At 40.0% G+C, this 23,850-nt stretch overlaps 1 protein-coding gene across 1 annotated transcript in view; it reads left to right on the top strand.

Moving 5' to 3' along the window:
• The window catches only part of LOC136994184 (double-stranded RNA-specific editase 1-like), a 57,069-nt gene that overhangs the window by 1,669 nt on the left and 31,550 nt on the right, over positions 1-23,850 (top strand). The window contains exons 2-3 of the mRNA XM_067310505.1: positions 6,447-7,381; positions 21,309-21,423. Coding sequence (XP_067166606.1) covers positions 6,447-7,381; positions 21,309-21,423 — 1,050 coding nt within the window. The remainder of the gene's footprint in view (positions 1-6,446; positions 7,382-21,308; positions 21,424-23,850) is intronic.

Genomic DNA, 23,850 nt, shown 5'->3' with positions numbered 1-23,850 from the left:
ACTATAGGAGGCTTTAGAAGAGAACAGGTGAAATTCAGTTTGAAGAAGTTACAACACCTTTTTCTTGGGAAATGTTGTATTATCATGAAAAGAAAACTAAAAACCTTAATTGGTTTCGAATGCATCATTTTTCTTCAGCTGAAAGAGTGAACTTGCCTGGAATGGGTCTGCTACCACTTTCTTTTTGGTATAAAAGAAATTTCTTCAGGTGGATGCTAAGAACACGTTAGCTGTTTGTTTAAGTGGCCTCCCTAAGGAGGACTTTAGAGAGGTAAGAGATGTAATTGGGGAATTCACATAATTTGAAGATAATTGTCAGATAAAACATGCTATATTCCAGTAAGGAGTAAATCTGAGCATGAACAAAAGGTGCCTTGCTGAGCTGAAGAAAATACAATCTCTTCAACAGTGACATTCTGTAAATGTCTTCTTAAAAAATATTCAGTTTTTGTCTGCTTCTGTGTGTTTTTTTTTTTTTTTTTAATGTTAGTGCATTCAGATAAGAAACTGTTTGGATTTATTGAGCTTTTTATCTTGTCAGGAGTCTGCCTCCATGGAGTTGGTTGCAGGTTTGGGCCATGCAGTTGTGAAAATTTAGTTGTCTCCCAGAAGCACATTTTCAGATGCCTTTTCTGTACTGTATTTTCTAAGGGAAGCTAAAATAACAACATATACTTGGATGAACCCATATAATAGAAGGTATAAGAAGGCTCTCATGCATCTGTATGTCCACACAAATAACATGAATTTGAAATGTTATCAAATTTATGGGAGAAATCCAAATTCTTAAGTTTGTCACCCTTGATTTTTGCAAAGATTTTTCTACTTTGTATCTTTTTATATTTTTATATCCTTTGAGATTGCAGAGTGTGGTATCAGAAGCTGGCTGTTAAAACTTGTATTGTTTTATGTAGCTCCTTTTTGGGGGAAGTATCATAAGGAAAAGAAGGTAGACATAAGCAATATTTGTAGATTGTAGTTATAAAGTTAGAATTTCTCTGCAGAAGCTAGAATTCAAATTGTATTCATTCTGCAGAAATTTAAGGCAATGACGATGTTACATTAACTCCCTTGAGAAAATACAATTTTTCAGACCACGGGTTTTAAGTACCTTCTCCTTTTCCTGTTGAACACAGAGAAGATGTGGCAAGAGATTTAGGGTTTTCTGTTGCTTGGCATTAAAGGTATTTTTGCAGCATTCTGAGTTTCCTAGAATCTTTTTCAAGAGTGTCTCCAGATATTATCTCAGTGTCAAATCAGATACCCCTGCAGTCGCTTCAGTACAACAGAAGTAATCTGCTTGACATAAATTCACATTTTGGCCTGTTCTTATCCATTACCTTATGGGGAAGGGAGAAGTGGTGGATTTTGCAGAACGCTTGGGATACTAGTGAGTGACTGAATTAACCTTTTTCTTTGATTATGTTTCCCATATTTTTTCTCTAAAAAGATTCTCGCAAGAAATGCCGTGATTTTGCTCTACCTCTGTTTTATCTGGAAAAACTGACTTTTATAGAATTTCCCCAGGCCAGTAAATGAGAGCAGCAGTATACAGGGTGGATAGAAACATCCTTCCCACTGTGGTTCAGCTAAGAGTCATCTAAATTTAATTAAGTGTGCTCCATATCAGACAGACAGAGTGGGGAGAATGTTACCTCTCAGCAAGTAAGGGAAGTTCCCCAGTGGATAAAGCATCTTACTTAAAGGCACTTTTTAATTACAGGGGGGAAAAAAAAAAGACCAAAACCAAAAACCAACACACTCAGCCAGAATGTTTCTTTACTAGCATAAAAGTTTTTATCCATCTTTCCCTTTTAGAAGGTTCTCAGCTTAGTAAATATCTGGAAACAAAATGTTTTCGTGGCAGAATTTATTTTTTCCACTGGAGATGTCGGCATGTGATACTGTCAGAAATGATTTTTGCCAAGGCACCTTCCATAGACATCAGTGAAACCTCTAGTTCAAACTGCCAACTGTTTTTAGTGTCTGGAGAATAAACTAGTCTTATAAAGAATGTCTTATTCTTAAGTTAAAGGTAGTGTTAACGTTTTAAAAAGCTGGATCCTGTTGTCAAGTGCTTATATCTCTATTTAGACCACTTTAAAATGCTGGATACACAACAGCTGTTATGGACCTCAAAGGATTCTCCAAAGTATTCATTACTTTTAAAGATTTGAAAACTTATTTAAAAACTAGTATTGGTCTCTGAAATTCTTGACTTTTGTGTTTGTTTCCCACTGAAAGCTGTATGACCTTACAAGGGCAAGACATATGAAGATAGCATATGGTCACTTGTCAACCACAATAAAAGTTAAAAAAAAAAAAGAAAAAAAAGAAAGAAAATGGATAATGAAAAGCATCCATTACTGAACGCAGAGATTTTTTTAATAGTTCAGACTGTAAATTTTTCTCCTGCCAGCTCTCTCCTATGCATTGCTAATAGTGTTTTAGCATTTACAGTTCTAAGTTTCTTGCCTTATTTTACCTGTTATTTTGTTGAAAGCTATGATACCAGCAGCAAAGGCGTTAATACTGGGCTTCGAATCAGATGGACAGAACTTGAAAAGAGCGAAGCTGGCTTTTAGAACGTACATGGAGCAGTCCACATCTTCCATGAGTTCTGCTTTGGAGCAGTGAAATTTTATTCCCTTTGAGTACTGCTGTTCCTAACTAGAGTCACGACGGGATTCTCAATCAGCGAGAGCTTTCAGGGGTCAGGCTGCCCCTTCTCATTTTCTCTGAAGTGAGCAAAAGACTCCTGAAGGCTTCTGGTCTCTAAAACAATGTTACCAAAACCAAAAAAAAAAAAATTGCAAGGGTACATCCACAGTGCATCTGGTTCTTTACTACTGTCTGTGGGGCTGCTTCTCCCGTGTCCAGAAGCGCACAGTGGAAATAAAGGGATACTGAGAGAAGAACTAAAGGGAGAACAGAATGAATAAGTACAGGTTAGAGTTTTTCAGTATGAGAAGGCCTGACAAGGTTGCAGTATTACAGAGATCTGTAAAATCATGAGCAGCATGGGGTGTTCATCTAGTATTGATGCTGCAGATGGTGGGTTCAAAACAAGCACGGGGAGATGTTTTCATGCAACATGTAATGAACCCAAGGAACTCATTGCCCAAGACTTGGAGGATGCTGAAGTGGTTTACATGGTCTTGAAAAGCGATTAGAAAAATTAATGGAAGAACAACCCATCAGAGGCACACTATCACTCTCTCTCAGGACACCCCAAAGCTGCAGCTCACTGCAAGCTGAGAGGTTGTTCTGGGGAAGTATCGCTATGTCCTTGCTCTGCTTTCATACCCTTCTCTTGGTGTCTGCTTTTGGCCCTTGTCAGACATGGGATATTGGGCTGGGTGAGCGTGAGCTAGCAAGGCCGTTCTTCAGCTCTGCGCTGGGTTGAGAGGCCTTGAAAAGAGCCATTTCTGAATGGTGGGGAAGGGCTGGGTTGGAGGAGTTATTAGACATTGGAATATGGAAGAGGGTTGAACAAGATGACTTCTCTCTGACTTTCTCCCTAACAGGTGGTGGTAGTAAATCTTACTTTTTGACTAGTCTGTCAGCTGTTCTTCAGTTCTAAGATAATCAGGGGAACTCACAACTGCTGGGCAAGACAGGCTAAGGAGAAGGACTGAAAGCAAATCTTCACCCTCATCCTGGGAAGCAGCTGTCCTTTCTTCCGGTCCCATGATTTTTGGTGACTTTGTGGGTTGAAACAGATCAGAGTCCCTTCTGCTTCTCGAGGGAAGTCTTGTCCTTTCCATCACATCCGAGGCTTGGATTTGGATCTCCTTTGTGTTGTACGAGTTTGCCTACTCTCATAGTCTCCCAGCTTTGCCTCAGGCTGCTAGCTTGCTTTCTCTCCTAGTTTCTTCCATCCTGCAGGTTCTCCAAAGCTAAAGTGCCCCATAACTCAAAGGCAAGGAGTAGTTTTCTTCCCTTCCTTTTGTTTTTTTTCCTGAGACAAGGGAAGCATGCAAGTTTCTTTCCTGCTCCCTACAAATCCCACCTCTTTGACAAGACATTGTTTCCCATGTGTAGGTAAAGAAGTGGATTTAATAGTTCCTCCGACTGCTGTACTCTGTACAAATTTCTGTTTTTAATGTTCAGTTGGCATATATTCAATTCATGTTTTCCTCTTCTGTTTTCCACAGATGTTGGTCCTATTGTTAGCAGTCTTAATTAAAAAAAAAGAAAGATACAAATGGAGGCTATGGTGTAATGTTAATTAAATGACTTCCATTTTAGCGTAGAAGTTGCATTGTTTGCTAGCAGACTCCTGATGCTGCTAATAAGAACAATGTTCCAAAATTGTGGGCTTAGATAAGATATAATTTTTAGAGATCACAGCTTCAGGTAAGAAACTCACTCTAAGCCAAATTTTAATGTTTTGTTTTATTTTACTTAAATTCCTTCAACGTAGTACAATGAAGAATATTCATGCATGAACACTCTGTGTTGACTGTTGCGGTCCTATAGTATTCATTTTGCGGACAATATAATTTGCGATTGAACACTACAAATGATTACTAAATTAAGGACATTTCTAGTGATGAAGCACTTTAGAGTATTTAGTGTTTCACTGTTATATTGATTTGAATTTAGCATTCAGTACTGTACAATTCTTTGCTATACCATCGCGACGTAACAAAATGTGTTCCTACTTTGGCTTTTTCTTTTGATCGTCTTTTTTTTTTTTTTCTCCCTCCCTCCCTCTCTCTCTCTTTGAGCACCGAAAGGAGTGACCTATCGAGCTTTTGCTGGAGGATGTTATAAATGAAAATTTAGTAACCATTCCATCAGCTTTGTAACCTGGGCGAAGTGGTGTGTGCACTTTAGCTATTCTTAGGGAAAGGTTATAGTGTGTTGGAAATTCATCGCTGTGAAAAAGAATTTCCACCTTGGTTTGCTCTAAGTTTGATTAATATTTATCACCTGTGAACTGTGTGGATGTATTATAGTACTAGATATTTTGAAGTCCTGGAACAGAGAAGTTGGAAACACTTGACCTACTAAATTTGCCTTTTCACTTGTGTATGCCAATATAAAGCACAAATAATTCATTTAAGCAGTTTCTTTACAGGGTAAAACCGAGGTCTTTGCAGTTGTAGCAAAAATAATTCTTAGAATATATGTGTGACATCATTACTCAAGCTTTCTACTTTAGGAAGTAAATCATTAAATTAATATAACGATGTCACATTGCTTTTCCATTAAAGATATCATCATTGTGATTATGCAACATTTGTCACACGTCTTGTGTTCTGTATAGCCTTAATGAAGGATCTTTATCATTATGATCTTTGGTTTTATCACTCTGGAATACCAGTTGATTTTTACTTTGCAAGGAATTGCAAAATTGCATGTAAATAACAAATACAATGTTTCTCAATAGCTGGCTTTGTGCAGACATATAGTCTTGTGGCACAGCTGAACTTAAGCATAGAACTTAAGCATTTTTTACAGCTGTTTTTCTGAGGAAAGATGGAATATATCTGTGGCAAATTTTAGTTCAAAATCTAAGACCATCTATCCAGAGAGAAGCTGAAGCTAAGTTTAGCGCGCTCTACTCTGCATTGCACTGCATCCTTGCAGCCTTATTTAAGAGCCTTTTTGATGCACAGAAAGGATGAGTATGTGTTTGGGTTCAGTGCAGATGAGCTCGGGCTGTTCCAAGGTCAGATTTTCTGGGAGAAGGATTCTGCTCTGTTGGGCATTCTGCCGGAATTAAACTGTTCTTGTTGCTGCCGCGTGGCGGGAAGTCAGCTGCTACTGAGAAAGCGGGCAGCCGTAGCTCCTTAGCAAATTATGGTGCGGATGAACATTGAGGAAGAATGTCGAAAAGAATTGAATGCAGAATCTGTAGTAGCTAAAGAGAAATATAAGAATATTGGTGCACCTTCTGGTCAAGGTGCCTACAAAAGAGCTTAACTTTTCTTGACTCAGACTTTATTTATGTCATTTCTCAATTTGAGCAAATAAAATCACTGAAGAAAAACTGTAGCCGGAATAAAATAAAAGAATTTAATATCAATTTCCTGATTTTGGTCTTCAGCATCTGTTTTTATTTTACTTGTGGTAGTTTTTTGTTTTATAGGTGTATATTGCAAATAGTATAAACTGTATTTCTGGTCTAAAGCCTTTTTCAGGCCAAATGTAATTTATGAGTAAAAGTTTTGTTCCAGTGTGATTTGAATGCAAAATAAAAGCTTCGGTGTTTTATTGCTGTAGGAAGATACCAAATGCATAGTTCAGAAATCTCTCTTGAATGTTATTCCTTGAATTATTAGGAGATCTAGCTCTCCGTTTGTACTGCAGAAACATTAGCCTGTGAGCACACATCACTTAACCAGTTACAAAGATAGATAAAGGAATCTATAAATTTTGCATTTACAAGATCCTGCAACGAAGGCATTGTAAGTTACTCTTTCTGGGCACCACAGGTTCAAGCAGCACTGATGTTAAAGAAAACCGCAACATGGACAACGTTCCCCCTAAGGATGGCAGTGTGCAAGGCCCCGGGGAGGGGACTCAGCTCTCCAACGGTGGTAGCAGCAGCAGCAGCAGAAAGCGTCCTTTGGAGGAGGGCAACAATGGCCACTCCAAATTTCGCCCGAAGAAGAGGAAGAAAGCACCGGGCCCCGTTTTGCCAAAGAATGCCCTGATGCAGCTTAATGAGATAAAACCTGGTTTACAGTACAAACTTCTGTCCCAGACGGGTCCGGTTCATGCCCCCATGTTTGTGATGGCGGTCGAAGTTAACGGACAGGTCTTTGAGGGGTCCAGCCCTACGAAAAAGAAAGCAAAGCTCCACGCCGCTGAGAAGGCTCTGCAGTCTTTCGTGCAGTTTCCAAACGCCTCTGAAGCACATCTAGCAATGGGGAGGACTCTGTCCGTGAACACAGACTTTACGTCTGACCAAGCAGACTTTCCAGACATGCTTTTCAATGGATTTGAAACTCCAGTTCCTTCCGATGCTTCCTTTTATTTAGGGTCCAATGGCGATGGATCCTTTAGCTCTAGTGGGGACTACGGTTTGTCGACGTCTACTGTAACTAGTAGTCTTATGCAGTCACCTCTCCCTGCACCATCACCGTATCCATCCACAAGTGGAAAGAACCCTGTAATGATCTTGAACGAGCTGCGGCCAGGGCTGAAGTACGAGTTTCTCTCAGAAAGTGGGGAAAGCCATGCTAAAAACTTTGTCATGGCAGTGGCGGTGGATGGTCAGACTTTTGAAGGATCAGGAAGGAATAAAAAGCTCGCAAAAGCTCGGGCTGCTCAGTCAGCTCTGGCATCCTTATTTAACATGCAGCTGGACCAGACTCCATCTCAACAACCCATCCCTAGCGAGGGGCTCCAATTACATTTACCGCAGGTGAGGAGCCCATTTGCTTTTTGTTCATATATTTCGGTGACTGCCAAGAGTATCCGAGTCATTTGTTTTGAATCAGCTTAAAGCATATTTCTGATGTTTACACCGCTTGCGTGTTTTGTTGGGTGATTTATCCACTTACGGCTTCTGTCAGCGACGTGAAATCATTGTATTCTGAAATCCTTCTGTTCCGTTGGACAGCAAAGAGGTTTTGTTTGTTGATCCTTTCAGCCTTAATCACATCACGTAATAAAATGCAAAGCATAGCTTAGTGCCCGCTTAAATTACAGTTTTTATCAGGGGAAAAATTGAATCATGGCTTTCTCGTGTGAGGCAGCTGTGCACAGATGGAGTTCAAGTCAGGATTTTACTGCTTTAAATAATTTGATTATCTGATACAACAGTTTTTACTAGAGAAGAAAATCATTCTCTCCTGCAAACCGAAATTGTTGGCATGAACGGTGCTGAACAGCGAATGTCAAGGACAGGTTAAGTGAGGCCAGCGCAGTGGTCCCTTGCAGCCAGTACTTGAATAAAAGCCAGACTTTCAGTGCGTGTATCCAAGAAATGTGTGAAGAGTTTTAAATAACTGTCAGCTAAAGGATGATGCACTAATCAAATCAGTTAATTGAAATTTATAATTATTTTAGTCGACAAATATGTGAAAATTACTTTGGCAAGTAAATCTGGTAAGAAATAGTTTAAATCAAATAATAGATGAATTAGGCAAAGTATTGAACATATCAGACATAGACAAGAAATGTAAAGTAGCTAGAATGGAGTAAATTTTTAATCAAGAAAAATTCCCCCTTATTTATGTACTTTTGTTTTTCCCCAGTCAGACACCAGTAATCATTTTTCAAATGACCTCTTTCTAGTGCATCCATTGGCCTTTTTATATTAACATTACATATGCTTATCTCAATTCCAATACTTGCCTATTATTTTCTTGCACCTTTCTACATGCTTTTTTTAATGAGACTTTCAAGGCTTTGACCTTTGCTATCCCCAAGGATGGTTTTAGAGTTTGTTAAAAATATAAAATATTATTGTCTAAATCAATGCATCATTCAAGAAAGTGGGATTAAAGAACATAATTTGAGGTTGTGAATATTTTAGGTACATTTTTCCCTCAAAATGCTTGGACAATTTGCATCATTTGGAAACTCATATATGCTGTCTTTTTATGTTGCACAATTATTGCATTATCGATGAACGTTTCCTGCATTTTCAAATCTAGGACTGTGATATTTCATCTAGTTATTTCTGTTTATGATTTCTCAGTAGTTTCAGTTAATTCAGACCACATTCTTTGTAGAGCTTTTTAAAAAGCCTGTGGCACCAGCCGCTAAAGTGGTTCACTCTAGTGATTTGCACAGTATTAGTTCTTGAATCAGTAAAATGGTCAAAATTGGAACTGCCATAAGAAGTGGGGAAGAATTATTCAGAGTAGCTTCGGATAGGTTTTAATCTTCATTCCTGATGTTGTGAATCACTATCAGCTGTCTTAGCCTACTGCACCGTAAAACCGACTATTGCTATGGGTACGCTTGCCCTTATGCAGGAGATGGCCAGGACATTCGAGCCTTGGGCTGCGTTTTTAAATAACAAAACAGCAACACATACAATCATTTTTTTTGCAGTGCTCCTATGCTGACCTTCATATCTATATTGTATAGAACAAAGGGTCCTTTAGGACCAGATTGCGTTTTACATCTGTTACAGGTGTGCAAAGGAATAGGCTACTCGGCTGTGGAATTACCCTGACACAGAGCATGGCATAAACTCAAGAGCGCCCAGCAGGCTTTAGAAGTAGTTCAGAAGTCTTTTGATCAGCTTGTAGTCAGGAATTTATTGTCCTTTCTTCACTTTGGTGTGTTGTATTAATGTGCTTTTAATTACAATTGGAATTAGCTGTCAAGTTATTGGAATTGTATCAAGGAAGAATTCAGTCTGTTAGTAGTTAGTAGTTAATAAGGGACTTCAGCATTTGTGGGACTTTTTAAGGGTTTGTATTAGGTCTTGCTTTATTTATCTTCTTTATACTCTTTGTGGGTTGTTCTTTTTTTACACAGTGCTTATTCAGTATGTGTAAAGATGATAAATTTGGAGATAATCCTAAAATGAGCAAAGCTGCAAACACTGGAGAGCACAGAAGTGACGTCAAAGGGATAGGATGTGTTATAACCCTTAGACCAAATAAAATGGTAACTGGGTTGGAAAAATCGGAAGCTCGATGCATGCAAGGGGAGAAAAATCCAAGATACCAAATGTTCAATGGAAAGAGTAAAGGTATGATGTAGTCATGCCAATAAAGATGTTGGAATTTACTGTCTGAGTGGCAGGTTCAAAATGAATTTTCAGTTCAGAGCTGTGCGGTAAAAAGGACAGGACAATTCAAGATGCATAGTCTGAGAGAGCATTACATTATGGATCTGAGAGTCAGTGGTCATCCTCTGCACAAGTCTAAGACATCTCTAATACGCTGTAGATTAGCTATATACATAGTTAATACGTTATGGTTAATTTGTGGTGCCTCATGAGAAAAACTGATAGAGTGCAAAGAATTTAGAGGAGAGAAAAGATTATTATTACTCTGGAGCTGATTGTAAATATTGGATGAAATGCATATCAGTTATTACACACCTGATAGCTGCAGACACTGTGGAGGAAGTTAAATTTGGAGATACATGCGTAAGTTATCAAATGAAACAAGGAAAGTTTGCATTGGAAATGAGCTTATAAAAAGGACATTGGTATAGTCTTTTGGGCCGTGGAGTGGATTATCAAAGTGCTAATCCAGTGGCTTAATACATTTAAAATCAGTCTGTGCAAAGCAAGCATATCTGCTTATTTCCAGCTTGACCTTTTGTGAGGGATGAAGCAAGGTTGCCAGTGGTGTGGAGAATCTCTTTGCTGAGAAAGTGGCTTAAAACCAGTAAGTCGCTTAATATAATGTGCCTCAGAACAGATGAAGAAGTCCTGACGAAAATCAGGCCTCGTGTATGTATTGCCTTGGCATCCAATGTGTTAACGTGGAAGAGATTTCATCAGTCTTGCATACAGGGCTTTACTTTTCCAAAACAAAGAAATCAATCCGGTGAAACCTTCTGTATTAGCAGTAACAGAAAGCATATACCAAGGACTCCAAAATGTGCGCTCTTCCACTCCTTGCCGTGGAAGAAAATTAAATGTTTCAACACATCTAGGTTAATGTTGTTAAAATGTTTAAGATCCATGTTTAAGGCTTATCATGGATCTATAGAGTCTGTAGGCACTTAAGGTTGATGGGAACTGAATAGAGAAGACAGAGAAAGGTGAACAGTATTTTAAAATCTGCTCTGAAGACAAATGTGTCATGTGTTTATAGATGAAGTGTGGTAGCTATTGCAACCAGGTGTTTGCAAATTGTCCACGTAAAGTCCAAATCAGGTTACTGAAGAAAGGAGTATTTTGGAGGCACTGAACCCCAGGAAGAGCCATAGTGAGCCGGACCAAAGCTTCTTCTCGCCCATCGGCCTATCCCTGGTGCCAAATCGTCCTTTGCTGTCCCAGAGATCACTTGTTTTCTCTACTTTTTTTTTCTTTTCCCTTAGACATTCCCTGCTTCCCAAGAGGGCTGCAAGGGTTTGAAAGAGGTGGGCTGATGCTGTCACTAAAAGCAAAATCAAGCATGGACGGTGGCCAATACCAAATGCCTTGAGAAAACTGAGAACAGGGCATATCTCTAGCAACACTCCCCCAGCATATTCTTCCAAACTCAAGAATTTTCTTAGCCAAAAACGGCATTTTTCCATTTAAGAGCCCTTGATGGATTAGGACACCCTCCCTCCCCCCGCAAGAATTTCAGTTCTTTCTTGAACTTTTGTAAACTTTTAGCTTCCACAGCACCTTGTAGTATTAGATGTGGATTATGGGAAGAAGCATCTCAGCTTGTTGGTTTTGAACCTGCTGCAATGCATTCTGGTGTGCCCCAGTAATTCTGCTGCCTCCTAGTAATGCACTTTTCCAGGCGCTTGGTACTTTTTCCTGCAGTGTTTCCAGTGCATATTGTGCACTTTGTGACTTCTAGTAAAGTCTGCTGGTCCAGGCAACACCTGCTGCCAGTGGTTGTGATGGAAACTGTTCTGCCAGGGTAGGTATCCTCTCGGGGCCACTGGTGGCTGGGGTTGGGAAAACCTTCATAGAAGCTTATCATGATATTTCCCAGATTTCCTCAAACTGTTGACTTAAAAAGATAGCTAATGAGTTGTGATGCAAAGGGGAAGCACTGCTGGGTCTGGAAACAACTGAAGAGATAGGAATGAGGGAATTGAAATTGTAAATATTGAATCTTACGGAAAGAGTTATTTAGATTAGTGAAAGCTGGAGAAGTTGTGAGAGAAGGCAACAAACTAAATAAATAAGCAGCATAATTGCAGATGAAAATAATTAAAACATCCACTAGAGGGAATACTTTTAATTATTCACCTCATTTATTGCAAATTCAACTTAGGGCAAAAAGAGCTTGTGCATCATTATGGACATACGTGCAAACAAAATGTTACACGGAAAAAATTGAGTGAGATCCAATAGTGTGATGGGTATTTTCACTTGAGGTACAATATTTAATCCTGGTCTAATTTGGGGCAGGCAGGGAATAAAAAAGAAGTATTAAAAAACAGAAACGATGTACAAGTAAGTGATGCAAGGGATCAAAGGTCTGGGAAGACTTCCTCTGGAGAGATGCTGAAGACACCTAGAGTGTTTAGTGAAATATGTTCAATGTATAAAGTTGAATAAGAATGTAAGAAATTCAGACCTGGTAGAAAGATCATACTGAATATGTTCATAGGAATTCGTGAGTAATGTCTTGAATTAATTGTGGTGGAATTAAAAGAGATAAAAAGATACATTTGTGTAAGTAATGAGAGAATTTACTGCCTGATTGGAGTTTCTTTAAATAAATATAAGAAACTTTTTTATCATGGAGAACTAGAAAATAACTACCGTGTTTTATTAGCATAGATATGTTTGCACTTTCTCTGAGTTGTGTATGCTGATCACTGTCAGAGGAGAGAGAATGTGCCAGGCTGACCCCGATTTTGCCTACTGTGGACACTGCCAGTGCTCATCAGCTTGTGAGAAAGTTCACATGAGCCCTAAACTGTAAAGGTAAGAAGAAATAAACCTGAGGGAGAACATTTGTGCTTGAGAGGAAGAGGAAAGATCCCTAGCGCTCCAAAGAGTGCCCAGAAGTTTGGGAAGTTTTGGGTCAGTTCCCCGCTCAGATCCAAGAGTGCTGTCAACCCCTGAAGCGCCCTTGGTCCACCACTGCTTCAGTACTTACCAGCATTTATCTAGATGGAACAGCTGTTTTTGGTAGGAGTGATCTCCTGCTGAGATCTTCCTTCAGATCCAGACAGACCTGAACATTTTAAGGTTCAGAATATTTTAAAACATAGATTTTCAGGGTTTTTTTCTTTTTCTGAAACATTGCTGTAAAATATTTATTAACTGAAATTGTTTTGTATATGTGGAAAAGAACTGGTTTCACTGTAACTTCCACCAGAGAAAGGAACGATGCACCCAAAATAGCTTTGAGCTCACATGCCTCAATGAGCAAACTGTCATCTATTTTGGGTCTTTCCTTGTTTGAATTGTCCGACTTTGAATAAATGAGTTAATACAGGAGAGGGTGGTAGAGAAACTGTATGTGTCTCATGTTAGGGCACTTCCTGAGAATGGGAGAGAAAAGTTCAAATTCTGCTTCAATTAATGTTTATTTATATGAGATGGAATAGATCCCGAAAGAGATATGACAGATCCACCCCCCAGACAGGTCAGTGGTCTGGGCTTGATGGGGAGGCAGAGCTTCAAGTCCTTGGATTTTTTTCTTCCAGAACCTGACATTTTTATCAGCCCCAAAACAAATTTGAGGTCTGCAAACTATTAAGTTTAAGTATGAAGGCAACTCTGAAGTTGTCTGGTCAGTTAGAGAAGTTCAGAGATTTCTAACGCAGTGTATTTATGGGTGCATTGGGAATGCCCGCATAACTACTTATTAAGCAGTTATTGTTAAGCAGCTGTTTTGTATCTCATTTTTACTTCTTCCTTAGGCTTATCAAGAATAACAGGCGTTGAGGATTACAGCCTTTAAAGTATATTTCATTTAATGAAGTGATTTTCATCTGGTGTCCTTGTCTTTAAACTGACCTGTTAAACGAGGTAGTAAAACAAGAGGGAATATGTCTTTGGAAAGAGAAAAATCTTCATGGTTGTTTCTGGAGGCGATCCAAAGCGGTTGGAGGAGGAAAAGTTGAGCGTTGTGGCCTCTTTGCTTCCAGCGGCCAGGTTCCTTGGCAGGCTTCCGCTGCGCCTTTCCTCACCCACCTCCAGCCTTCATTTCAGAGACATCCTGCACCATTTGCTTCAGTTTGCGCCCCTTGTTACCTTTGATAATTCCTTTGCAATAGTAAGGTTCAGCTCTGTCAGGCTCCTTCCCTTCTGCTCTCTTCTGTCTCTCCTTCCACCTCCTTTCTCAGAATCCCTTTTATAAAATTGAATTCAGAGTATATCCTTATTAATTGTAGAAGCCATAAAAAGGGTCACTGAGGAAAGAGTTTCCTTTTCTTCTTCTTCTTTTTTCTTTTTTTTAATTCAGGAGACTAGCAGTTTAAAAATATTACTATGGATTTGAGAAAATGGAACAGTTAACCTCAGTAAGCTCATATGTTACATATAGACTTCAACTGTTACTGTTTTTACTCTGCTTTTGTGAGACTATTTTAGAGTGTGCACCCAATATAATAATAATAAGCGTATTCAGGTTCTAGGAAACATACGAAAAACCATAAAATTGATTGGCTAGTACAAGCTTGCTTTCTTCAAAACTTTTAAGAATCGCTGAAAAGATTTTCTGTCCCTAAGTCTGCAAATATATATGCAAAAAGCTTCTCTAGTGTTTGCCCAGAGATCAGCTTCGAGGCTATAGTAGCCTTAAATTAAGGAGAACAGAAAACGTTTTCCCACATGTAGCGTTGTCTCTTCTGTCTCTGCTGTACTGCCATAGCATCTGTCCGAAACTGGTTTTGCCCAGGTTGAAACTGCTAGCGATAAATGGTGATGGCCTGAGGATTTTCCATGCTTGTTTGAGCTGAAAATAAGATAACAAAAAATTATTGTCTAATCTGGATCTATTCCCTGATCATAATGTAGCTCATAGGGTAAACACTCGTGCTGGTATCACCTAGAAAGTTTATTCCCCAAAACCCAGGAGCTGAAGTGGACTGTAAGAAGGTAGGAAGAGCTTAACCCAGTGTTGTTCCCAAAGAAGGTACCTTTTGAAACGACAGCTTTAAACTGTTGTACCTGAATCTGTCAATCTTGATTGCCATGGAGGAGAGCCCAACTGTCTGCACAGTGTTTTTAGGGGAGCAGCTATCTCACCATTTTGAAATACAGAGGTTGGTCAAAGTTTTTTCATCACAAAACTATCCTGTTGGGGTATCTCAGGTTACCCCCAACCAAGTGTACCAGGAAATACTGCAGCTTGGAGTAGAGCGTTCTTGGATACCTGACAGTAAAGGCAGACTTTTTTCCAGCTATCTTTGTTAGATGAATGAATTTGCAAGTATTAAAGGTTGATTCTTCCCTTCCCTCCACGCCTTATGATCCACAGAGGCAAACATCTTTATCTAAAATATTTTCCAAAAGCAGCATCGACCTTTAATCGAAATCAAACCACTAGACTTGTAGTTTCCCTTTCCAGGACATTGTTTCACTATGGGAACACTACTTGCATATCTTAGGTGCCGTGATGTTTTTGTGGTTCAGTTGGATGTGGGGGCATGGGATGTAGAAGACTATGGGGGGAATGTCTAGGCTTTGATAATTAGTCCAGAGGAGTTCCATTTCCTGTGGTGTGTGTCCATGAGGGTTGCATTTTGTATCCAGGCAGATTTTTATTTTATTTATTTATTTATTTATTTATTTATTTTTGCGGAGAAGCTTGAGGGAAACTATGGGTGGTCCCATTCCACAATTGCATATTTACAAAGCACTCTTTCTTCAATGTGACATTTTGCTGGGGACAGTTGAGCAATGTCGTTTAGTAAAAATCACACTTTCCTGAAAGTTTACCAGTCTCTTGCAAGCATTAATATGCAGCAAAGATATTCTGAAGTAATAATACTTACTGATTAAAAAAAAGAATCTTCTTTTATTGGGAGCTCGTGATTAGAAGTATATGACTATGGCAACTAATCCTTCAAGTTCCCTATCACATCAGCTCATATTTACACACAGTCCCATAAATGAGCTTCTCCTTTCTAATCTCTTCTGTGACAGAAGTGAGTTTGAAGTATCTCTAGTAGGGTACTCCACTCTTGACAACATGGCCCCTATGACAGATAGATAAACAGAAAGAAAACACCGTTGATTCTTTTTCTTTATTCTTTAGGAGCCCTCCTCCCCTGCCCCAGCATCAGCAAAAGTGCCTGCAGAGAAAAAGCGAGCGATAGGCAATAAAAACACGACATCTGGTTTTTATCTTGTGTTTAGCATGAAGGAAGTGCTTGTCCTGGATTACTTCCTCCTTGATTTCAAGGTCCCTGGAGCATCTCTCTTATGAGGAAAGGCTGAGAGAGCTGGGCCTGTTTAGCCTGGAGAAGAGAAGACTGAGAGGAGATCTTATCAATGTGTACAAGTTTCTTAAGGGAGGGTGTCAAGAGGACGGAGCCAGACTCTTTTCAGTGGTGCCCAGCGACAGGACGCGAGGCAACGGGCCCAAACTGAAACACAGGCAGGTCCATCTGAACATGAGAAAAAACTTCTTCACCGTGAGGGTGACAGAGCACTGGCACAGGTTGCCCAGAGAGGTTGTGGAGTCTCCTTCTCTGGAGATATTCAGAACCTGCCTGGACGCAATCCTGGGCAACGTGCTCTAGGTGACCCTGCTTGAGCAGGGGGGGTTGGACTAGATGATCTCCAGAGGTCCCTTCCAACCTCAACCATTCTGTGATTCTGTGATGATCTATCGCTATTCCTTGACTCTGCAGAGCTAGTGAGGCAGCACATTTCTAAGCTCTTCTGAGGAAAGTTACTGCTCATCAGTAGCAGAGGCTGTCTCCTTGAGCTGCTCAGCCAGCTGTGTCCCTGTAGTTTACATGTTTTTGAGACATGAAGATGATGGTAAGAAAACAGGCAGCAAAAGTTCCAGATGAATCAGATTGGTTGTGTCATAAATAAAGAGTTTTTGACTTACAGTGTTATGGGAAACGGTGAGATTTTTGTTGCCATGACCATTATAGTTTCAGTAAAATCTCAGTCAGTGGACTTTTATTACTATTTTTAATATTTTGAAGGGCAGACAAATAGGCAAGTCCCAGCAGTTATTGCCAGACTTGAGTCCTCATCTAATGAGAAGATAATTTATTGACAAAAGCATGTCTATTCAGGCTAAAAAGTCTGATTCTCTAATTGTCAAATGTAACCTAAAGCAGATAAACACTCCATCTTTTCCGGTGGAAGTCAGGTGGGAAAAGGCTTTGCGGTGCTGTGAGGAAGTGGCGTGTCTAGAGTGGTGAGACAAATCTGAAATACAAAGTACTGCAATTTTGCAGGACTTGTTCTTTGTCGTCCTGCTGCTCTTCTGCCCACCTGAGGTATGTCCAGGAGATCTAGGGGAAACATGTTTGTAGGTGAGGTGGTATCTTTGTTGAGGTGATTGGAAAAAATGCATGAATTTTGTGCACCGATTCCCTTTATTGACTTACTGAGCCATAGCAAGCCACATGAAATGCATAAATAGACACAAGTGCTCTTAAAGAATCTACTATTTTAATGGAATAGACTGCTTGAGAGAAAAAGATAGTTCATATCTAGTTTATTGGGTAAGTATTCCGCAGTTTCAAACCTATACAAGACCAAAATCTTGACAACTTAATCTGTAGACATTTAATAGTGCTTATTTCTCACCATGCACCTGTTTTTATGCAACTTGGATATCAGATCAATAACATCTTTTATATATTAACCTGTTTCTATCAGTAAAATTCTTTTCTTTTTTCCCTCCCTCACAGTTTCTTCTGTGTTGTTCACATCTCTAGTGGACATTTTTGTCTAGCTTGAGTTCTGCTTAGTTCTTCTTATCAACGCTCTCCAGGGTCTTATTTTATAATTCATTCAAGCGTTTTTAGGTTTCTTTGCCAGCAGCTTAGTTCCACGTTGTTTGAGATGCAGCCCCATCCTTCTGCATAAGCTTACATTTTCCCAGAAGGACTCACCGTGTTCTCATTTGTATACTAACACTGTGGTTATATCTACTTCACCAATTATGTAAGAAATAATCTTGTCAGAAAAAGCTATATATACATATATATATATATACACATACATACACACACACACATATATATATAAACCCTATATATGAGCATTCCACTCAATTACTTGTCAAGTAGCTATCGGAGCCTGTAATACCCTTTTATCAGCAGTACTGGCAGATAACTTGTCCATGGGTATATTCCCAGAAATGCCTAGAAGTTTGAGTTCCTGCCCCATGACAAAAAGCCTCATCAAGCGGTGCTGGTTCCCTATGAAATGGGGAGATTACAGGCCTCTGCAGATCAGCCTCCATTTAGCCATCTGGACTGAGGAGCTACATAAGGAAGCAATGTTCAGAGATCCTGAAAGAAGCATTTCTGTACCTTTCCCTTTTACTACCGGTGGTTTTTGGCTCAAGGTTTTGTGAGCGCCATTTCTGATACGCGGCATTTTTATGTAGGCAAGTGTTTGAGAAGACTCTTTCAGACCACGCTTAATTTTTACAAAGAAGGAATAATCCATATTTTTTGTTACCTGAACAGCAAGCCTTTCTGGCATGCTGATGCTTTGGTTCAACATGCTGTCCCTGAAGCATCTGTTCTGTTTGTGGTTAGGGTACATCAGTATTCGGAGAAGTTTTTCACTACTTCTGCAATAATATGTTCTCTCGTAACATTGATCTGCATGGTTATGCGTTGCTTGATAGCTGGTCAGCTACCAGCCATATTCTCCTGGAAGCTCCAGTATGTCTGATGTAAAGCACAGTAGAAAATTAGGTATGATTTTTTAGAAATGAGAGCATGAAACTTGCAACTAGGAAGCATTATCAGCAAGCTACGCAGCGGGTTTGTGGCTAAAGTGTTGGAATGGGACTCTGATCTTTGTTCAGTTCTTTTCCCCGCGGTGGTCTGCCATGTAGCTGTAGGCAGGTTAATTATTTAAGCTACGTGTGTCTTAATTTTCCATTTCTAATACCAAGATGAGTATAGAACTGTTGGCATTTACTGTTTTGCTTCTTGTATATTTATTTACCTTATAGTCTTTCATCCTGCAAAGTTTCACTCTTATTTACTGCATTATATAAGTGCCGGGACTGGCACAATTAAATTTTGTGTCATTTGATCATGATGCTATCGTAGCACAGATTATGACAGAATTTTGGGTCCAGCGTCAGAAATACTTTGTTTGCATTAGTGAGATAAGAGTTTCTGAGTTGTAGTCTATTCAAATGCATCATGAAAATTCGTAGTTGGAGTGTTGGGGCTCTTAAAACCTGCAAACTGTGCAATGCAAAACATTGACTGAAGCTTAAGATAAATGCGACCTCTGTCACCGCTGACTACTAGTCTTTGTTTCCAGTAGGCTTCTGGAAAAAGCCGTAGAGCTCGGAAATTATGACACACAGGCTGTAGCTATTTCTTCCTTGGCTGCTAAAGCTCTCCCAGAAGGGAGTTAACATTGAGAATTCCTTCACGTTGTTTCCGGGCTGTCAGCTCTTACGGGCTTTGCAAAGATGATGGTGGAGAATCGAGCTGACAGTCTTGCAGCCCTCTGGTTTTTTTGACCCTGGCAATGTGTTTTTAGATCCGATTATGTTTAAGTTTTTGTTTAGATTCAACTGGATCCCTCCACACAGATCTGTGTACTGTTGCCCATCAGCACTGTTGGTTTGCCTTGGACCCTATCTAGGAGGAAGGAGAACGGTGATTTTCTTCCATTACTGAAGGGGCCCAAAGGTAGTTAGTAAGCAGAATCTTCTCAGTCTCAAGAGTCCTTTTGGGCTTGATTTACTTGCCCACGCATGTGTTTAGCACCACATTCGATGCTCTTGGATACCAAAGACATCTGCATAGCACTGGCAGATAAGACACAGGACCTGTGTTCTTCTAGAGCATCGTGGGCCAGGTGGTTACCGCACAGCATCTCGGGTACCGCTGGGGGCAACACATGGACAACCGAACTGAGCTCTTTATACCTGGGACTCCAGCGATGGGATTTGGCTCCAAACTATAGACTGCTACACGTAGTCAAAAATATTAAGCCTAGGTGTTTCTGTGTTCATGAGTGTCCGAGCTGCCGTTATAGTCAATGGAGAGCTGATCAGTGAAGTCTGGAGGGTGGCTCAGCTGATCAAATACAGGCAGTCTGTTGAGGGAGAGCTGAATGGTCCACCATGGTGACTGCATCTCTGTTGACTGTAACAAGAGCTTAGCTAGCAGCTTACAGCTGGACACCCATCTGCAGGGGTCCGTGGTCTGGACTGGGTTCCTTCCCCAGCTCTCAGTTCTCCCTCTCTCTTTGGATCCTGATGCTGATCCTGGTGGGAGACAGGTGAGAATGAGCTGCCACATCTCCCGTACTAGCTTTGGGCTTCTTTCTTCGTGCCTGGGTGGTGTGATGGTGTCTGAAACAGCCCAATCAGCCTTAAAGAGCCTGTTTTAATGGGCATTCCTACTTCCTCTAAATAAGAGGAAGACGCCTAAGAAGGTTTTTCTCTTTCTTTATGTATCTAGATTACAGCTGTTTCTTTTTGAACATGTAACTTGCCATACTCAGCCATTTCTTTTGGAATAAATAACTGTGCTGCCATGCACACTGCTGGGGTATTGCGCTTCATGGAGTGCGTGTGAAAACCACTTAGCCAGTACCAAGTACAGTCATTAACCAGTGTTTTTCCTCAAAGGCAATGTTGTTGCATGGTTTGCCCTGGTTTTCAGTTTCTTTTCAGGTGAAAATTCAAGATTTTGATTTTGACTCATTTCCTCTAGCTGTTATGGTTCCAACCGCCTTAAGAACATCAGGTGAGATTAGCTGCAGTGTTGAACTGAACCATCGGCAGAGTTCAACAAAAGCAGGACTGGTATTTTGAAGTTTCCCTTAATATTAGAAATTATTCACCCTTACAGTATGACCTATGTTGCTTGCCAACCCTGTTGGCAAATTATAAGGATGTATCTATTATTCAAGTTTTCCCGAAGGTGAGAGAGATGAATCTTCCTAATTTTTGATGGCTTGTTTTGGGTTATATGTTGACATTTTCCATTCCTAAATTTGCATATGTCTTGTAAAAATAAAAATAAAAAATTTAACTACTGTTGAAAATGGATTCATTCTTATTTATGTAATAACTGCATAATTAATTCCATGGTTATAAAAGGTTTATATGATGGTTTGAAGAGGCTGGTTTTTGCACTTCAATCCTCTTGTCAGGTCCAATGTTTAGGATACTGGACTGATGTGTTTTGAGGTTTGAGCATGAAAATATTGACTCAACTGTCTATTCAGTTGTTCTCATAAGCCTCAAATGTTCATAACAGTCATGAACATTAGCTGTTTTGATTCTTGGCTTAAGGCTGTCTGACCCTGTTTTTATAGATGCAGACACACAGAGCTCCAGTTTAGCCTACAGAGAGCTATGAGAGTTCAGTATAACTGAAAATTGGACCCTAGATAGCTCCTGGACGCACTGCAGAACTTGAAAATCTTTGTCCCATCAATCTTCTAAAAATGAACGATGCAAACTCTTTTAATCTATTATGTCAAATCAGTACAAGTGCAGATCTTTATAACCTAGTGGTTTTATTATTTGTTTAATTTCCTAACGTGCATTTCTGTGATTTTACAGGTTTTAGCTGATGCTGTTGCACGCTTGGTTGTAGATAAATTCAGTGATTTGACAGAAAATTTCACATCTCCACGTGCACGGAGGAAAGTCCTTGCTGGAATTGTGATGACAACAGGCAAAAAAAAAAAACCCACACACCCACCCACACCATTTTAACTGCTTAAATACCAGAACTCTGGATGTATTCTAAGAAACCGTATCTTTTCTTCACTCAACCAGTATTGAAATATATTACTATTTAATCTTCAAACTGTTCTATTTAAGGCACTCGGATCTTGGTTAAATGTGATTACAAGAAAATTCTACCTGCGAATACTTCTATTTCAACAAAGTTCCTATATTCTGTACAGGTAGAGATGTCTGAGACTTCTGAGATATTTGAGACTTCTAATTGAGACTTCTGAGATAAATCGTATTCTATAAAACACATGTATCTTTTGAAATGAATTATGCACCTTTTTGGAAATAAATGTAAACATAACAATCACCACATTAGTCACATAGACAGTATCTTCTGTTTTGGCATATAATGTTATAAATTATGCTTGCTTTCCAAGTCCTTAGGACTTTGCGCTTTATTTAGTTATTCTTGCAATATTTCTTTCTTGGTGCTTAGTGTCTCGGTCATTTTAGTAAAAATACTTGCTGAAAGCAGCTTCTGTTTCAGCAGCTGACACTAGTGTGCACGTACAACCAGCAGCAAGGTTGTGCTTTTGTGATTGCTCACATGAGATCTGTGCTCTGCCAGATCACTTGGATCAAAAGTGAAATTCCACCGTAAGCTGATCTGCATCCGTGCTGCTGCTGAATTTTCCTTATGTTAAGATTTATCCTTGCCTTTAGTCCAGTTGGTCACTTGATTGGACTGAAGTTCATTTTGGACCTGTCATGAAATACCCTATTAGCTGTACAAGTCAGAGCAAGATCTCCTCTCCCACCATGTTTGAATTGTCATTTTTATTCTTCTCCTCCTTCTTGGAAGAAATGAGATTGCTTTATAACAAAGGATAGTCCCACAGACTGCTTCACAGAATTTTCGAGGTATCCGGGAGCTTTGGCCGCATCCCCATTTAGGATGCACTAAGACTTCTTGCAGTTGGGGCAGTTCATTCGTGGTTATTCTTGTCCTCTTTGTAGGCTCATCATAGTCTTTTTCAGGCCTCTGGGATTCACACTTGTGTGCATTCAGGAGGCTGCTGCTGTGAAGGTAGTGCTCCTTGGGCTCTCAGTGCTGACCCCTCTTATCTGGGTTTCCCCAGGACCTGAGCAGGTCCAGTACTCCTGCTGGCATCTCAATGGGCTGCATTTGTGAATCCACCTGACAAGCACGTGGAACCGGCAGAAGGGCTGATGGCTTCACTGTGCAGAACCTAATGGAGAGCGGTGCGCGTGTGTTAGCAAATTGGGCATTGCTTCTGTCAGAGTGAAGGTTTTGTACAGATTGCTGCCAGTAAAGTTATTTTGTACTGGTTCAGCTGCTTTGCCTCACGTGGCTATGACGTTTTCGGTCTGGTATTCTGCATCCTAACCATAAGCCTCGGAGACTACACTGGTAAATGCAAGAAACTGCTTGAAAGCCTGGCAAGTCTAAGAGAAGGAAACTTGATGGGTTTGACCATTTCTAAAATTAATTTAAAAAACACTGAATTATCTTTAGTGCCAGAAGAGATCATTCTGCCCTAACCTTTATGACGTCCCAAATTCTCATGAAGTATTATGTGATCCAGAAAGTAAGGGGTTCGGTTTTAGTACAGGTGCTTAAACATAAGCTCATCAAAGATCCCTTCCACGCACATACTTTGTGCTCCAAGTAAATACAAAGTATAAGTGAGGTAAAACTGTTCCCCAAAGTCTGTCCAGTGAGACATTGCTAGTCCCTCATCCTGATGATCTATCTGTGAAGAACATGCTGTAGTTTTATTTTAGATTATTGTATAATGTTGAAAAAGTTGTTACTGTAATTACAGCCCTGTGTCCAAGATTCCCAGAGGAGCCATGTGCCCAAAGAATCAAAAGCCTTAATTAACCTGTGACTACATTTTGATTAACTGAAGAAATAGCTTTGCACATTATTAGAAAACGGCTTTGTATGGATGTGTTAAGTGTCTGGGGAATCCCTAGAATTAGGTGACCCTGACGCCCAGCCTTAGAGAACAGCTTCCCCTGACATGAGACACTGAATATCCCGAACAGGAATGCCGTTGGCCATGATGGCTCATAGCAGGGGAGCCTGTACCAGCTTGTGCTGCCGACGGCCAGCAGGGCAACTGCTGAAGTTCTCGTAATGTCACTGTTCCCTTCATAAATCTCCACCTGGATTTGTTCTGTTCCCTGTGTTAGACCTCAGAAAAACGCTAGGAAATTTCTGCACGAGTTCAAGGTTTTCAGATTAAAAATAGCCTCTGCAAAGCCACAGTGAACACACAGAGAAGAGAGGTACCTGTCGCTACACGGGGGCATCAGGATGACTTGGGCTGAAGACTTTGTCCGATACTTTCATTTCGCTCGGCCCCTTTCTTTTCATTTGAAAGTGCCAAGTTTT

This window comes from Apteryx mantelli, chromosome 25 (assembly GCF_036417845.1).
Source record: "Apteryx mantelli isolate bAptMan1 chromosome 25, bAptMan1.hap1, whole genome shotgun sequence".
Taxonomy (NCBI): domain Eukaryota; kingdom Metazoa; phylum Chordata; class Aves; order Apterygiformes; family Apterygidae; genus Apteryx; species Apteryx mantelli.
The sequence above is the reverse complement of the archived record's forward strand: the minus strand, read 5'-3'. Positions and strand labels throughout refer to the sequence as shown.